Raw genomic sequence first — 18,339 nt, forward strand, 5'->3', positions numbered from 1 at the left:
GAGCCATCTCTCCAGCCCAGCATTTATGTTAGTTTATAAGGTGAGTCATTATCTTATACAGCACAAATGAGGACAACTGTCAAACTACCACACAGTGCTTTATCATATGCAATTTTGATATTGTAATAGTTAAAAATAAAAACAGTTATGGGTTGGAGAAATGGCTAGTAGTTAAGAGCACTCACTGCTCTTCCAAAGGTCCTGAGTTCAATTCCCAGCAACCACATAGTGGCTCACAACCATCTGTAATGGGATCTGATGCCCTCTTCTGGTGTGTCTGAAGAGAGCAATGGTGTACTCATATATATAAAATAAAGAAAGAAATAAATCTTAAAAAAAAAGAGCCAGCTCTGTTCTTTGACCATGGATCCCAGGAGAGAACTCAGGTTGCCAAGCTCAGTGGTGAGTCCCTTTACTTGCTAAACTGTCTTGACAGCCTGAATTACTCCTTCACACATCAAAAGATGTAAGGCTGGGCTTGCAGCTTAGTGTTTCTGTGTGGTTAGGACCTTGGGTTAGATCTACAGCACCACAGCACAAACAACAATAAAAACCCAAGATAGAGCTACATATATTTGTGAGAATTTTCTTTTCTTGGGTTTCTTAAAATCTCGTTTCCTTTGCAAACCATAGAATGTGTTCTTTCCGACTTGTGTTCTTGCTTTGCTAACAACACTATGCATCTTCTGTCACTCTGTTTCAGTGCTAGGGGCTTATAGAATATTTTCTTTAATGCCTAGACACAGAGTAATCATTTTAGAGACTCTTTTTTTAATGCTGGGAACTGATGCCAGGACTTCAGAAAAAGCTAAACAGAAACCTACCTCTGAGTTATGCCCCAGGCCCCTGGAGATATTTTAAATGGCAGATAAACTCCATTGGCATGATGCCTGCTGTGCCCATGATCTTGTTGAAATGAGGACTTAAAACTAGCTATGTACTAGTTGTAGAAGGTCTGTCTAAGGAGGTAGCATTTTACTAGAGAAGCTAGCTGTTTTGGGAGTGGAAGAGATCATTGTAACAACAGAATGATTAAAATGGTAGACATTAGGGCTGGGGATGTAGCTCATACACACCCAGAAGTCTCTGGGTTCCATCCCCAGAAACAGAAAGAGAGAAGGAGAGGAATAAGAAGAAGAGGAGACTGATGAGCATAATAAGAAAAGGTGTGCTCAGCGTCCTGTGGTAGAACTCAAAGGTTTACATGGCTGGAGCATAATGAACAGTGGGAGACCGATGCAGGTGGGATTGCAGAGCCAGGCAGGGACAGAGCACACAGGATATCATGTATGTGTGTGTGTATGCAGGTATGTATTATACTGGGCCTCAAACTTGCTATGTAGACCAGGCTGGCCTCACATTCACAGAGATCTGCCTGCCTCTGCCTCCTGAATGCTGGAGATTAAAGAAAAAAGGAAGAGAGAGAGAGAGAGAAAGAAAATGGGAGGTGTTTTATTATGAAGTGGCATTATTATACCTAATAATAGTAACTGCCTCATAGACTGGGTTTGCAATCAGCCTGGATATTCTGGGAGACTGGAATCCCAAGTTCTATTAGTGAACATGGTATTTAAAAATAAAGGAATTAACCAGGAGGTGTAATGATGGGAAAACTTTGTAATAAAATACACCTGAGGGCTGGAGCGATCACTTAGTGGTTAAGAGCACTTTCTGATGCAGAGGACTCAGGATTGATTCTCAGCACTCACATTGATGGCTCACAACCCTCTGTAACTCCAGTTCCAGGGGATCTAAAAACCTCTTTTGATTTTGACCTCTGCAGGGATCAGGCACATACACTTGGAATAATAATAAATCTAAAAAGAAATTTTATAATGAAAAATTTACAAGAAAGAAAATTACAAAATGTCTGAGTCCAGAGGAAAAACTAAATATAATGAGCAGAAAAACAAGACAAAACAAACAAGCAAACAAACCATCAGAACACATCCCCAGGAACTGAGGAAGCACAAGATAATGCTTTGAATGATGACAGAGGGAGATTTTTTTACTTTTCTTTCTGCAATTGAAGGAGAGGCATTAAAACTGAAGTGCTATTAGCATGATTTCTAGAATTGTCTGGTTAATGGATTCCTGCTCCCTACAACACTGATTTTAGGAATCATTTAGGAATGCATTTGGTTTGAGCTCAATTAGGTCTGATGGTGCTAAGTGAGAACTTTGTTCAGGCCAAGTTCTAAGGCATTATCTCATTGAGTACATACCTCATTGAGCTTCATAACTCTGATTTATCTTGACTGACTTCCAGGTGTTGCTTTATTTTTGATGTGTATGAGTGTTTTGTCTCTATGTACATCTGTGTACTATGTGTGTAGCTGGTGCCCTCGGAGGCTAGAAGAGGAGGCTGAATCCCCTAGGACTGTAGTCTCAGACCGTTACGGGCTGCCATGTGGGTGCTGAGAGTTTAGCTTAGGCCCTCTAGAAGAACAGCCAGCTCTCCTAGTGACTGAGCCATTTCTCCAGTCCTGTTTTTTAGTTTTTGAGATATTTATTTTATTTTTTGTATGTGTGTGACTGTATGAGTTATGTGTGCATGTGTACCATGTGAATGCAGATGATCCTAGACGCCTGAGGAGGGAGTTGAGTCCCTGGGAACCAGAATTAAGGCACTTGTGCGTCCCGTATGGGTGCTGAGAGCCAAACCTCCACCCTCTGCGAGAGCAGTAAGTGCTCTTAACCATTGAACCATTTCTCTAGTCACGTATTTTTGGTCTCAAACTTGCTCCAAGGAACTTGATGCCCTTAATTATCAGGAGGTAATCTCACGATATTAGTATCCCCTTTCATCTCTATCCCTTTTTTCCTCTCCTACCTAGTGATAGGGTGTTGAAAGGGTGGAAGAAGAGGGGTGGAGAAGAAAAAAGAGCCCAAAAAGTAGGCAGTCTGGCTTCAAATGGTACTTATTTCTAACAGAACAAAGCAAAAACCCAAACCAACAAAACCAGCAACCACCAGCAGAGGAACAAGAGCATCCAAGCATTTGAGCAAAGCTGTTAAATAACAAAGAAAGCCGGGCAGTGGTGGCACATGTCTTTAATCCCAGCACTTGGGAGGCAGAGGCAGGTGGATTTCTGAGTTCGAGGACAGCCAGGGCTACACAGAGAAACCCTGTCTCAAAAAAAAAAAAAAAAAAAAAAAAAAAAAAAAAAAAAAAAAAAAAAAAAAGAACTTAAGAATATAAGTCTTGTAGATATCATGTGACCATTTACTAGGATTCCTGCTCCTTGTCTTCCTATTATGAGCTAGCTATATCCCCTTAAACTTTGATTCAAATAGACCTTTCTTCCCTTAAAAAAAAAAAAAAGAATATAAGTCATTTTTTCAGAACTCTTCGTATTTTCTGATAACTCACAGCTCAGGGCAAAGTCTCTAAAAGGAAACAAAACCTCTGTGTGGAAGACTTCTGTTAGATTACAATATGGCTAAGGACGGGGAGCCCTGTTTTGCATGAGAACAATGCTGGGACTGCACTGGCGATACTAAATTCTGGCAGTATATGTTCAGCATATGTGAACACTGGTTACAGCATGATTTCAGTAATAAAGGTCTGGGTTCTGATTCTTACTAGTAACCTTGTAGCTGCCAGCTAAATGCTTAGGCTATGTCAGGAATATAGGGGCTCCATAGGAAACATTCCTTTCAGCCCAAATGTTTTCTAACAATCAGTTGCTGTTGCTGGTGTTAACTTACTCACAGAAGTTCTGGTTAGTAAGAGCTAGGCCCTGATTTCTACCTTCAGCAGAAAACGACAAAAATTTAAGACAAGCAATACTTTGGATGATGTTACTTGCAGAAATCATATCCATTTCTAAGTGGTTCTTTTGTTTTGTTTGTTTTTGTTTTTTGAAACAGGGTCTCATTGGGTAGCACTGGAACAGGCTATATAGATCAGATCCACTTGCCTCTGTCTCTGGAGTGCTGTGAACAAAAAAGGTGTGTGATAGACGGGCAGTGGTGGCGCACGCTTTTAATCCCAGCACTTGGGAGGCAGAGGCAGGCAGATTTCTGAGTTCGAGGCCAGTCTGGTCTACAGAGTGAGTTCCAGGACAGCCAGAGAAACCCTGTCTCGAACCAAAAAAAAAAAAGACAAACTAACCAAGGCTATTTCTGAGTCGGGCCTAGACAGAACCAGTGCTCACTAATTTGCTAGCGACCACGGCTTGGCTAGGCAACTGTGAGCTGAAACTGAGGTTTCACCTGCTGAGAAGTGCAGAGGTGAGCCCTGGTCTCTTCGCTTGTACTCCCAAGCTGAGAGCAGCAAGTGCTGGCGAGTCTAGGCCGCCGAGAGGCGCTGTCGTCCCCAGTAACAAGTTACCTTCTGGACCCAGCACTCGCGCGCGGGGACTCGCGGTAGGACGCAAGGACCCCGTTGGTTCATTCTGCTCTTTTTTCCCGCCCCCTCCAGGTTTTGTCCAATGAGTTTCTCGAACTCCGCTCATCTCCCCCGCCCCCGCCCGCTGCCCCGCCTCCTGGCGTCTGGGCTCCCTGGCGGAGATGGCCGTAGTGCGCGTGCGCACTGGCTCGCAGCTTCCCGGGAGGAGGAGCGAGCGGCCGCTGGGGAAACAGCGGCTCCGCTCTCCGGGCCAGGGCGGCGGCAGCGGTGCTGGGCGGTGCCGGGCTCGGGGTTAGTGGCGTTGCTGCAGGGGCTGTGCAAGGCTCGGTGGGGCTGCGAGGTGCTCTGGCCCGCCGAGAGGCCGTGCGCACTGAGCCGACCCTCGGCGGCCGCTGTGCAGCTCACTCTGGGTGACGTCGCGCCGGGGTCCCCAGCATGACCGAGCTACGGCAGAGGGCTGTCCGCGAGGACGCACCTCCGGAGGACAAGGTAGAGGCATCGTTGAGTGCGGAGGGGCGCGCCAGCAGCCTCGCCCTCTGACCTTTGTCGCGGCTCTGAGTACCAGGCCTGGGTTGCGCAGAGGGTCGGCGGGTTGTCCTTTGCTTGTGGGGACAGCCGCCTGCGGGCGGGAGGAGTAGCGCGTGAGCTCTGGAGGGTCCTCACCTTCCCTAGGCCTTCCTGATGTGGAGACAGGACACCCCACAGATCTTGAGTGCGATGTAGGCTCATCGCTTGCTCTACAAATATTGCTGTTAATTGGGGACTGGGGAGACTCAGGCTATAGCATTTGTCCCCTGCTAGATTAAAACCTTCTTTTGAACTTGATTAAAACATTAAATCTGTTGGTTCTATCAGAGAGGCGTCTTGATTCACGCGGTGAGCGGGCGGGCTAGTGAGCAGGTGTGTGCTCCCACTGCTGGGTTTGTTTACTGCGCCAAGTGTGGGCATTGATGGGGTAGAGGAGGAAGGTAAGGAGGAGGCCATTTTGGCAGGGACACAGTCAGTGTAGGGGCGCTCCTTTGGTTGAAAGTGCGAGGCTTGTGTGAAGTTGAGAAAGGTGGAGAGTGGTTGTTTTACTGTGGACGCTGAATGACAGTATTTGTGGACAGGATCAGTGAGTGATGTGTAGAACCAGCTGTGGCAGCCTGGACCAGAATGATGGAGACTGGTTAACTCAGGGATTGCCAGCTTGTGACCTGCAGAAGCTTTTGTAGGCCTACAAGCTGATACGGAAATAAGGGTTCCGCCGAAGGTCTGTTTCTCGCCTGTCTTCAATAGAGGAGGATATGCCGTGCTTCCCCTGATTAATAGTTGACAGAGTTTAGTATCTTTGTTTGCTTGTTCGAGACTGGGTTTCTCTGTGTAGCCCTGGCTGTCCTGGAACTTGATCTGTAGATCAGGCTGGCCTCCATCCCAGAGATCTTTCTGAGTGCTGGGACTAAAGGCACCCCGCCCCCTTGCTGTTTTAAGAAACATCATCAAGCCTAAGTACCCACGTTTAATTTTATTTGGTTTTAGATAGAATCTATGAGGCCCTGCTAGCTGGCTTGGACCTCATCCACCCCTGTCTATCCTGCGCTGTATAGTTAAAGGCACTAGCCCCCAGCCAGCTTGTACCTTTTTACTGTGTTTAAATTGGTTAGAACATCAGGAAGGAAATAAGCATAAGCCTTAGGGACAGTATGCCAACAGTAATTTTACTAGGAAGAATATTTCAGATGAAAGATAAAGGACTTAAACAACTTTGTTACTATTGTAGGCAGTGGGTCATCAGGGGAGAACTGTATTCCTTTGGAGAAAGCTTAATGCCGAGGTCTAGATTTAGGAGTACCTTGCAAAGACAATATTTATAAATCTCTAATCTTCCCTGAGTATAATGGATTGGCCCTGAAGAAAACTGTGTTCTGAATACTCCTTGGTGAGTTTGAATGCCACCCTGTCTAAGTAAGGGTGACTTCAAGGTGTGAGAAGTGGGAGAAGAAAGAAGGTCTAGCTGGGTGTAGTGGAGCATGCCTGTGGTCCCAGGAGAGGCAGCAGCAGGTGGATCTCTGAATCCTCTGAATCTAGCCTAGTCTACAGAGCCAAGTTCCAGGACAGCTAGGGCTACATAGAGAAAGAAACCCAGTCTCGAAAACAAAACCAACCAACCAACCAAAGTCTGATAGCTGTTGGAATACAGCTACAGCTACACCTACACTTACCCAAACACACGCATACACACATGCACACGCACACACACAGGTATTTACTTAAAAAGTTAACTATAGCTGGGTGATGGTGGTGCAGGCCTTTAATCCCAGCACTTGGGAGGTGGATTTCTGAGTTCAAGGCCAGCCTGGTCTACAGAGTGAGTTCCAGGATAGCCAGGGCTACACAGAGAAACCCTGTCTCAAAAAAACCAAAAAAAAAAAAAAAAAAAAGTTAACTATAATAATTAGACAATACAAAGCAACTGAGATATTAGTAGGGGTGAGGCAGCTTTTATTCTCCCCACCCAGCACTTTGGCTCCATTCCCCAAACGTAAAGTGTCGGTTGACTCTTAACATTCACTTCCATATTGTAGGTAGAGGAGCTGTCCAGCCTTAGTAATTACAAGTGCATTTAAACCACATGTGCAGTGAAAGACACTTGTGGTTGGTTGTGAGGTCTGCTAGGTGCATGCTCCCTGAAACATAACAGTTATGCGTTCTGCTTAAAAGATTGTTGTAGGCAATCAGCCCATGCAGGGTAATGATTACTTATTATTCCTGAATTGTCATGCATGGGATTTTTTAATAGCATAAAATAAATATAAAAAATAAAATAATTTATTTTAATAAATGAGAAATTTAAAAGTGATTTAAAAATTTAAAAAATTCAAATAAAAAATGTACTTAGGAAACAGTGAAATGCCTTATTTTCTCTTGATGAATACATGTAGTCAAATATTTAGAATCTTCATTCTTTGGAAAAAGATTTGCTTTTATTTATATTTATATGTGTATGTGCATGTGTGTATGCATGCCCATGGAGGCCAGAAGAGGGTATTGGATCTGCTGGAGCTACTCTTTTGGGTGCTTGTGAGCTACCTGATGCATGCTGGGAACTGAACTTAGGTTATGTGCAAGAGCAGCAAGCATTCTCAACTGTGGAACCACGTCACCACCCAATTCTTATCTATTGTTTAATAAGCTGGAGGAAGACCCACTGCCATGATTCTGATTTTGCTGATACTGTTGTACCACAATCCAGGAGTTTAGATATAATGAAGCATAGATGTCTTTTAGAGAAATGAATTGTGAAATTTGAACTCTGTTACTTCATAGTAGAAGAATCCAGAGAACAATTTTCAAGGCAGTTCTTTAAAGAACAACTTTGAAAGATTCCTCAAAATGTTATAGTTGCTAAAGTGTGTTTGCAAATCTGTCTTGTTAATAGACAATTACCACTATCAAAATTATCTGAAGAATGTGTTTATAAAACGTCAGGAGGCATTTTGTTATATTTAGCATCTAAAATGGAATTCTCAAAGCTAGTTGCTAATAATGGAAATGTTCTCTGGGATCTAGAGTCCCAAAGCAGTTGACAAACTAAGACCTTTGGAAGTTACGAGTTGGGACAGGTCTCTGCTGCCCGGCCATGTTTCCCCACCACAGTGTAGGAAGCTAAAGGATGAAACTTGGACCAAAATACTAAAAACAATTGGGTTGGCATTTCAGGAGACTTTGTTAGGACTTAAATGGAAGGTTCTGGATTTTCTGCTTTACTTAGATCCTGACATGGTTTGAAAATATAGCATTAGTTGCTTAAGGGCTTCTATTCTAGGTGGATGAAGTTAGTATAGATAGGCGGCAAGTTGTTTGTTATTTATTAACAGGGTCTTGTTGAGTGCTCTCGGCTGGTCTCAGAGTTCCGATTTAGCTCAGGCTAGTCTTGACTTGGAAATCCTCCTGTCTCTGTTTTCCCAGCCTTGATATTAAAGGTATGTGCCAACATGGCTAGAAAGGAGGATTCACATTTTTATTGTAGATCAACCTATCACTAGGCTTTGCCACATTACCACTGGTGTAAGTCAGTTGTCAAGCCCCAAATCGTAAGTAGGAAAATTGAATGTGCTTCATGGAGTAGAGTGTGTGTACAGAGTATGTACTAGGACAGAGCATGGCTATTTTAAGAACATGTTAATGCATGTTGCTGCTGCTGGTTAAAATAGATTTTAATAGAATTTAAATGAATTTTTCTGTATGTGTTGGTGTAGCTGGTGTTTGTAACCTTGTGGGTCTTCTTTCTTCCACCCTGCTCCACCCCTTTTCTTCCACCTCTTTAACTCCCTAACACTAGTTAAGAGAGAAAAAAGGATGTATGTATGTATGTATATATGTATGTGTAGTACCTGTGCGCCTGGTGCCCATGGAGCCAGGAGAGAGCATTGGATCCTCTGGAACTAGAATTATTGATGGTTGTAAGCAGCCATGTGGGTGCTAGGAACTGAACCCAGGTCCCTTGCAAGAGCAACAAGTGCTGTTAACCACTGAAGAATCCCTCCAGCCCTGTTATTATTTCTTTTTAAAAAAAGTTTTCACTTGGAAGGCAGAGGCAGGCAGATCTCTGAGTTCGAGGCCAGCCTGGTCTACAGAGTGAGTTCCAGGACAGCCAGGGCTATACAGAAAACCTTAACCACGGCTTGTAGACATTATGTAGTGAAACATGGGAAAAGGTAGGTTTGTCATGTGCCCTAGTATTTTAGGGTTCTTAAACATTTTTAACTATTTATTTATTTATTTATTATTTGTTGTCTGAGGTGTGCATTGATTGGCACATGTGGAGGTCAGAAGGTAACTTGCAGAGTGGGTGCTTTTTCTGCCTGTAGAACCCTGGAGTTTGCACTCAGCTTGGTAAACACCCTTATCCTTTTGAGCCATCTTGCTGGTATATGTTGGAAAAACAATATTTTATTTTAAAGACTCAGGTGCTTCCCAGTTTATGATTGCTTGAAATCCATTTTTCCCTACAAAGCTAATTTTATTCAAATACTATGCATTTGCATACATTAGTTTATTTCTTTGTGACTTAATACCTTTTTAAAATGTTAACTTATTGCTTTTGACTCAGGACTACAAGGGGTCTTACAGGTTGTTGCTTCATGTAAGAGGTGCCATCATCTGCCAAGTTAAGTTTCTTGCCTAAGGTGACATAAGTGTAGGGTTCCGTAGTGTGAGTCATTTAAGTTTTTTTCTCTCATGTTGCATAATGCCTTTAAGGATATAGGACTAATGCATTCATTTAAAATCTTTATAAGTTCTTATATTGATGTGTTTTGGTTTAAAAAAAAACACTAAATTTTATCTATCCTTATTTCTTGATTTTTTTGTTTTTGTTTTTGTTTTTTCCAAGACAGGGTTTCTCTGTGTAGCCCTGGCTGTCCTGGAGCTTACTGTGTAGACCAGGCTGGCCTCAAACTCAGAAATACACCTGCCTCTGCCTCCCAAGTGCTGGGATTAAAGGCATGCGCCACCACCTCCCGGCTTTTTTTTTTTTTTTTTTTAAAGATAGAGTCTCACTATATATTCCTGGCTATCCTGGAACTCAGTGTGTAGAGCAAGATGACTTTGAACTCACAGAGATCCGGGCTCTGTCTCTGCCACCACTTGAGGCTCAGTTTTCTTATGTGATTATAAATAAAAAGTTGCAAAAAAAATTCTCTGAAGTGTAAGATGTAAAATGCAAGTGAGGTCTCAGAGTGTGTGTGGTGACTGGGGAAAGATTTATTTTTTTAAAGAGAAAGTAGATTAGACAATTCTCAGCCATTGTTTGTACACCCTGAAGTCCATCCCTGAGAGTAGCCACTGGGATCTCCGTGAATGGATCTCCCTTTTGGGGCTTGGCCAGCACAGAACTTCACTCAGGGCTCTGTGTGTGTGTGAGGTTACCAGAGGAAGTGCTGGCCAGGCATGACTAAGCATCGGAACTGTCTGTCCCAGCATCCCTCATCAGACTGACACTTCTCAGAACACTCTCTGTTTCAGTCTGCTGTGTGGATGGATTGCCTGTGGCTCTAGTATACATTGTGCCTCTGGTTGAGGCTGATGTTAGTATGCTTGGGGTCATATCTATAATTTAATCAGGATTGTGAGCTCATGCTCACACCCTGGGGGTGGAACCTGGGGCCTTGTCCATGCTTGGCAGGTCATCTACACTGACCTATATCCCGCCTCTATACCATTTTGATTCCAAGTGAGCTGTTTTTTTTTTTTGTTTGTTTGTTTTTAAAGTTGTTTTTGTTTTTGGTGGGGTAGGAGGTCAAACCCAGACTATAATGGATTCTACTTCAAGCATTCTACACCCCTAACCCTTAAAACAAAAACCTAAAAATTAGTGTGTGTGTGTGTGTGTGTGTGTGTGTGTGTAGGTAAACATGCTACGGTGAGCCAAGCCCTTGGTTTTTGGAGACAAGTTCTCTCACATAATTTAAGCTAGCCCTCAACTATTGATCATTCTGCTTCTGCTTCCTAAGTGCTAAGACTATAGGCATCTGTCACTGACCCTGGCTGAGAAACTCATTGAAAATGAATCTTGTGATACATTTCACAGTACAACTAATCGTTCTTTAGCTTGTTTGAAAGCGTCTGTCCAATATTTCTAGTTTTCACAATTGTCTGTCCTTCTGAGGTTGTGTAGGCTGATCAGATTTCTTCATATAGCTTGTTTATCTGGACTTGTGCTGTGACAGTTTCTAGTCTTTGATTGGCACAAGAGGCTGTGGGGTTAAAAAAGTACAGCCACTCGCTCCTCCAGTTGGAAACGAGGCTTGGGCTCTTGACTATTAAGTCTGCCCGAGACTTGTTGAATGAATGCTGATTTGTTCCTGGCATTAAGCAGGCTCTCAGCTTTCCAAGGCCTGTTGTGTAGTAGCTGCTCGACTGGGGGAGTAGTGAGGCCCCCACATCGCCCCATTAGCCACCTTTCCTGTGCCAGTCACTGATCTTTGACCTCGTGTTTATCCAACAGTAGGGATGGCATTGGGCCCACATGGCTGCCTGACCTCGGAAAGTTAAATTTTATCATGTTATTATAAGTGGCAGTGCTTGCTGGGTCAGGATTTGGAGGAAAGCGTGCAGTGGGAGGCTCCTTCCTCCTACCTCCCAGAGACACCCACTCCATGGTGAGCTGATGAGCTCTGGGTGCTGGTATCTGTGGGAAGGCTTGCCCTGGCTTGCCCAGATCAGGTGCCCTTTTGATTTGGTGCTTGTGGACCCCCTCTTTGCAATAGGGTCCCCTTAGAGCCCTCCTGGACTTTCCTGAACACTTGGCTGAGAGTTTGAAAAGGTGTTGGTGGCACACATCTTTAACCCCAGCACATGGGAGGCAGAGGCGGGTGCATCTTTGTGACATAAGAGTCCAGCCTGGTCTACAGAGCTAGTTCCAGGACAGCCAGGGATATGGAGAGAAACTTTGTCTCAAAAAACAGACAAATAAACAAACAAATTCTTGGGATCTAGGATTTACCAGCTACACTCTGTTTTTGAGTCTCTGATATTGAGAGATGGCTGTCATGGGACACCCCCCTCCTACTCCCCTGCTTTCTCTACTCCCTCCCCGCTCCCCTTACTGACCTTACTGCTGTGTCCTCCCATCTGTTTCCTGACTAGTCCTGTGGTTCAGCAGTCTGAAGGTATTCCTCTGTCATTTTGTAAGTTCAAGCTTAGCTCGTCTCATGTCTGAGTTTGCCATGACCTCTATGCTGAACTGTTCCTACAGTTTCTTTTCTTCTTCAGCTAGAATCACGGATCCTGCAGTTACTTAGGCTTGAAATCTGCTAGCCTTGGGCCCCAGTGAGTAAACTTGCTGCCAAGTCTGACAACCTGAGATCTATCCCTGCATTCTACAAAAAGACAACCAACTATTGCATGTTTGAGTTTCATACATGTATCATGGCATGCATGCGAACATCTACTCACACACATTAAGTAAATTAATCTAAATTATTAAAAAGACATCTGTTAGTCTTGTAATTTCTCTGCTCCTCTGCCCAGTCAGGTTCTAGCCAAGTGTTATCTGGACTTTTTACCTGCTGCCTGGCACATTTCCCATAGTTCAGGACTTGATGCCTTTGCTGTTGGAAACTCCTCACACTGAGCCTCCTCTGGCTTCAGGATGGGCTCTTGGCTCCTGCTGTTCTAGCCCATCTGTGCGTTGCATCTTCTAGCACTTGTGAAGCTACATTATGAATTATGGAACAAAGTCATAGAATCCTTTCTGTCTTCCGTGGCACCTCCTGCTGGATGCCTCTGTGTCATTGATCGTGGGCCTTGGTCCCAGCATTTAGAGTGTCTTTCGTTGTCATCCTCTTCTACTCGGAGCTATAGAAATCTCACTTCCTCACTGGAAACCAGTGAATGTATACATGTGAGAATAAAGTCTAAGCTGGGCGGTGGTGGTGCACACCTTTAATCCCAGCACTTGGGAGGCAGAGGCAGACGGATTTCTGAGTTCGAGGCCAGCCTTGTCTACACATTGAGTTCCAGGACAGCCAGAGCTACACAGAGAAACCCTGTCTTGAAAAACCAAAAAAAAAAAAAATTTGCCGGGCAGTGGTGGCATACGCCTTTAATCCCAGCACTTGGGAGGCAGAGACAGGCAGATTTCTGAGTTCCAGGACAGCCTGGTCTACAGAGTGAGTTCCAGGACAGCCAGGACTACACAGAGAAACCCTGTCTCAAAAAACCAAAAAATAAAAAAAAAATAAAAAAAAAAAAAAAGAGAATAAAGTCTGTGTGTGAACTCATGCGAGACACAACTGGGTTCAGCTGCTCTGCAGGTAGACGTGACTGAGGTAGCAGCTGTGAGTATCTTGCCCCTTTGTGCTCATGGAAGCAGTTCTCCTAAGGTTCCCTGTAAGCAGTGTTCCAAACTTATTCTTGAGTATGAAGAAACAGGTAAAGACAAAAGTCTTATTGTAGAAGCACCAAAAAGAAAGGGAGAAGCGGTCTTAATTCTGCTGTTTAGGTGCCACTGTTAATATTTTTATATCTATCTTGTTTCATTTTAGACGTTTTACAATTCCTGCATTAGCTACTTTATTACCCGTGGTTTTCCCACTTTTCTAGAAAAGTGATTTGAACATTGAGATTCTAAACTCAATATATTTTTTAAAAGATTTGGTTAATTTTCTTTAATCTTTTTTTGCATGTGAGTGTTTTGTCTGCATGTATGTCTGTATACCACATGTGTGACTGATACCTGCAGAAGGCCAAAATGGGTGTCAGGTTTCCAGATCTGGAGTTACAGGAGGTTGTGAGCTTCCATGTCAATGCTGGGAATTGGACTTGGGTCCTCTGGAAGAGCATCTCTTCAGCTCCCTGCATTTTTTTTTTGTTTTTGTTTTTGTTTTTTTTTGTTTTTTTCGAGACAGGGTTTCTTTGTGTAGCACTGGCTGTCCTGGAACTCACTCTGTAGACCAGGCTGGCTCGAACTTAGAAATCCTCCTGCCTCTGCCTCCCAAGTGCTAGGATTAAAGGCATGTGCCACCACTGCCCGGCCTCCCTGCATCTTTTAAAAATATTTTTTATTTATATTATTATATTATATATTAATATATTATATTATCAATTTGTGTGCACGTGGCAGTCAGAGGACAACTTGTGGGTCATGTGTTTTCCTTTCTGTTTGTGGGTTATAGAGATTAAGTTGGGCTAGTAGGCTTGGTGGCTAGTGGCATTTTTTTTTTTTTAAGGATTTACTGTGTGTGTGTGTGTGTGTGTGTGTGTGTGTGTGTGTGTGTGAAAGAGAGAGAGAGAGAGAGAGAGAGAGAGAGAGAGAGAGAGAGAGAGAGAGAGAAAGAGTGTTACTGTCTTCAGACACACCAGAAGAGGGCATTGAATCCCATTACAGATGGTTGTGTTGCTGAGAATTGAACTCAGGACCCCTCTGGAAGAGCAGCGAGTGCTCTTAACCACTGAGCCACCTATCCAGCCCAGCCACTATTTTTTTTTAATCTTAAAAAAATTACTATTTTTATGTGTATGTGGCTGCATGAATTTGTGTGCACCACATATGTGCATGAGCCCACACAGGCCAGAAGGTGTTGGATCCCCTGGAACTGGAATTACAGGAGGTTATGAGCTGCCATATAGGTGCTAGGAACCAAAGTAATGTCTACAAGAGCCTCAAGTACTCCTAACTGCTTAGTTCTTCTCCAGTGCCCTCTCCCATAATTTTAAAAGTATAGGCATTGTGTTTTGTGCTGAGCCTTGTCTATTAAATTTGTTAAGAATTAAAATTCTTTTAAATATTTGGCTATTATAACTAGTGCTGTATAAGATAGTTAAAAAAAAAAAAAAAAAACTACTGGGCAGTGGTGGTGCACGCCTTTAATCCCAGCACTTGGGAGGCAGAAGCAGGTGGATTTCTGAGTTCGAGGCCAGCCTGGTCTACAGAGTGAGTTCCAGGACAGCCAGTGCTACACAGAGAAACCCTGTCTCAAAAAACAAAAAAACCAAAACCAAACCAAAACAAAAAAAAAATCCCAACAAAACACTAAATTCTTCCACTCATGCATGATCTCCTTGGAAGATTCTTTTGTTTAGAACTGATCCAGAAAAGGATGGCCGTTATTTAAGCCTTTGATACAATGAATGCATTTCCTTCTACAGGAAATTGGTTGCTTCCACAGTGTGTTTCTTGATTTTTTTCAAGAGCTACTGTATTCTAGTCTGGTAATGGCAGTGCAGTGGGGTTGCTCTGCCTGCGTTATACTGTAGCCCTTAGAGTTTCCCTCTGAGCAGCCTGTGGAAATGATGTCTGATTGTTTTGAGGCATTGTCTTTCCTTCTCTGTATGAAGCATACTTTAGAGCAGGCTACCCTGTTTCCCCAGAGAAATTTTTACCTAACTCTGGGTATATAGGCAAATAAAGTCGCTAAACAAATCAAACATTTAACTAAATTCGTACATGTGTTTTAGGGATGGGGACATCCTTCATAGCCATCAAATTGCTTGCTACATGAACATGTGAGGAACTGAGTTTGATACTGAGAATCCATCCAAAAGAGCCAGACGTGGTGGCACAGCTTTTAACTCTGGAGGTGTAACAGAGACGCTGACTCTCTGAGGCAGCTCCAGGCTAGGGACAGGTCTGTCTCAAAAATACAGTGAATTAGCCGGACGGTGGTGGTGCACGCCTTTAATCCCAGCACTTGGGAGGCAGAGGCAGGTGGATTTCTGAGTTCAAGGCCAGCCTGGTCTACAGAGTGAGTTCCAGGACAGCCAGGGCTACACAAAGAAACCCTGTCTCAGGAAAAAAAAAAAAAAAACCCACAGTGAATTGACTCCTAAATTGACCTTTTTCCTTTACATAGATACATACACACATATGAGCATTCACATTAACACATCCATCCATGCATGCATATACACATTTCATTTTATTATTTTATTTTTTCTCTTTTTGAAACAGCATTTTTCTGTGTAACCCTGGCTGTCCTGGGACTCGATATGTAGACAAGTCTGGCCTTGAATGCACAGACATTTGCCTGTTTCTGCCTCCTGAGTGCTGAGATTAAAAACATGTACCACCATTGCCCAACTCAAACTGTGTTTTTTTTTGAATCCTGCTTTTTATTTAAAAAACAAAAACAAAACAAAACAAGCAGCACACACACTCTAGAAATCAGTCACAGCTCGCTGGGCAGAAGCGGATGGAGTCACCCTCACGCAAGGCTGCGAGCTTCTGCTGGCCCCCTTCCAGGACAGAGCAGTCTCTGAAGGGCATAGGGGTTTAGGGAGCAAGTGAGGGTCCAGTACCCTGGCCCTGGGGAGAAGTGCCAGGATGTTTTTATGCGGAATTCATTTGAGATGGAGGCTAGAGGAAGAAGTGAGGCTTGCAGGATAAGGCTAGGGCAGGCCACTGCATGAGGGCTGAGCCTCCCCTCCCACACTCCAGTACCTATCCAGTGGCACTGAGCTGCGTTACTCAGAGGGTGGCTGGAACCAACTTGAAGGCAGAGGCAGGGCCCCCAACTGACAGCAATGAGCAGTGGCAACTGGTGTTGCCTGACAGGGACCTCTAAGACTGGCAGGCTCTAAGGTGATGCCTCAGAGCTAAGCCTGTTAGGATGCAAACACACTCTGCTCTTCTTACCACTGCATTGCCTGTGTGTGTGTGTGTGTGTGTGTGTGTGTGTGTGTGTGTGTGTGTGTGTGGAGGGGAGGCTTTGATATCATCCTTCAAAGGGACAAAGTGCTTCTCCATGAATCCTCATTACAGCTCCATAAGATAAGCAAGGAAAATGGACCATCTCTCTTTAACCAATGGGGGAAGTGAGGCACAGGGAGGACTGCTGTCTAGGTCTGTACCTAGCACTGCTATGGCCGTGGGTATATGGTGCTGAGGTGCTAGGATTTCCTGACTCTACCTTGGGCTAGCTGCTGGACAGAGAGAGGCTCTGCCTACACCTTCCTATAACACACACACACACACACACACACACACACAGACACACACAGAGACACAGACACTCTGGAACGAATCAAGAAGCATGTACAGGGGAGGGTTCTGAAAAGGGGCTGCCCTCAGGCAAGAGCTTGAACTCCCTGTGGCCTCGGCTAGAAATCTAGGTCAAATGTTACATATGAAGGTTGACCTTTGGGGAAAAAACACAAGGGGCAGGTAAACTAGGCTCTTAGGCTCCAAGGATCAAATTGTATTTTTTTTTACATTTATTTATGTATGGGGTTGAATATACAATGGTATGTATGTGGTGATAGGATTACTTTCTGAAATTAGTTCTTCCTTTACATCATGTGGGTTCCAGGGATCAAGCTCAGGTTTTCAGGCTTGGAAGCAAACATCTTTACCCACCAAGCCATCTCCCTGGCCCCAGGAATTTACTTTAAAGTTGCTATACATAGAATGTTTGTTCATTAAATACAAAAGCACATTTGTATCTGAATAGGATGCTCTTATTTTTACATAGAATTAAATCTTTTTTTTTGATTTATGTGTTTTATGTAAGTACATTGCTGCTTTTTTTTTTTTTTTTTTTTTTTTTTTTTTTTTTTTTTTTTTTTTTTTGAGACAGGGTTTCTCTGTGTAGCCCTGGCTATCCTGGAACTCATTCTGTAGACCAGGCTGGCCTCGAACTCAGAAATCCACCTGCCTTTGCCTCCCAAGTGCTGGGATTAAAGGCGTGCGCCACCACCACCCGGCCATTGCCGCTTTCTTAACAAGAGGGCATTGGATTCCCTTACAGATGGTTGTGAGCCACCATGTGGTTGCTGGGAATTGAACTAAGGACCTCTGGAAGAGCGGTCTGTGCTCTTAACCTCTGAGCTATCTCTCCAGGGCCCACAATTAAATCTTAAAAATATTAATATTGTTAAACCAGACGTGGTACACACACCTTTAATCTCAGAACTCAGGAGGCAGAGGCAGGCAGATCTCTGGATTTTAGGCCCCCTGATCTACATGGCAAGTTCCAGGACAGCCAAGGCTACACAGAGAATCCTTGTCCCATACTAACAAAAAGAAGCAGTAGCCACAGCAGCTAGTGCTGGGTGTCTTAGTTAGGTTTTTATCACTGTCATCAAATACCACAACAGAAGAAGCATCTTGGAGAGGGAGGGTTTATTTCAGTGTCCAGCTCTGTGGTCATACTTCATCACTGAGGGAGGAACAGGGCAGGAACCTGGAGGCAGGAACCTGGGGGCAGGAACGGTTGCACAAGGGAATACCAGCCCAGGAGTGGCCTTGTTTACAGTTGGTCTCTTCCACTTTAGTCATCAACCAAGAAAAGGAACCACAGGCTTGCCCATAGGCCATTCTAATGGGGGCCTAAAATGACCCTAGCTTGTGTTTGTCAAGTTGACATAAAACTAGCCACCATGCTTACCTTTAGAGTAACCAGATAGTTGATGAGGGAAAGGTTCTCTTAGAAAGTGGTAAAGGAGCTGGGCAGTGGTGGCACATGCCTTTAATCCCAGCACTTGGGAGGCAGAGGCAGGCAGAT

At 43.9% G+C, this 18,339-nt stretch overlaps 1 protein-coding gene across 3 annotated transcripts in view; it reads left to right on the forward strand.

Annotated features, from left to right (window-relative positions):
• Cds2 (CDP-diacylglycerol synthase 2) overlaps nucleotides 1-18,339 on the forward strand; it is a 51,867-nt gene that overhangs the window by 2,389 nt on the left and 31,139 nt on the right. For 2 of the 3 annotated variants that reach the window (XM_031371979.1, XM_031371980.1), the window contains exon 1: nucleotides 4,523-4,843. The exons of the other annotated variant lie outside the window; for it this stretch is intronic. In XM_031371979.1, coding sequence (XP_031227839.1) covers nucleotides 4,790-4,843 — 54 coding nt within the window. In that variant the 5' untranslated portion in view covers nucleotides 4,523-4,789. Of the gene's footprint in view, nucleotides 1-4,522; nucleotides 4,844-18,339 lie in introns of those variants that run through there. 3 annotated transcript variants of the gene reach the window in all.

This window comes from Mastomys coucha, unplaced genomic scaffold (assembly GCF_008632895.1).
Source record: "Mastomys coucha isolate ucsf_1 unplaced genomic scaffold, UCSF_Mcou_1 pScaffold15, whole genome shotgun sequence".
NCBI lineage: Eukaryota > Metazoa > Chordata > Mammalia > Rodentia > Muridae > Mastomys > Mastomys coucha.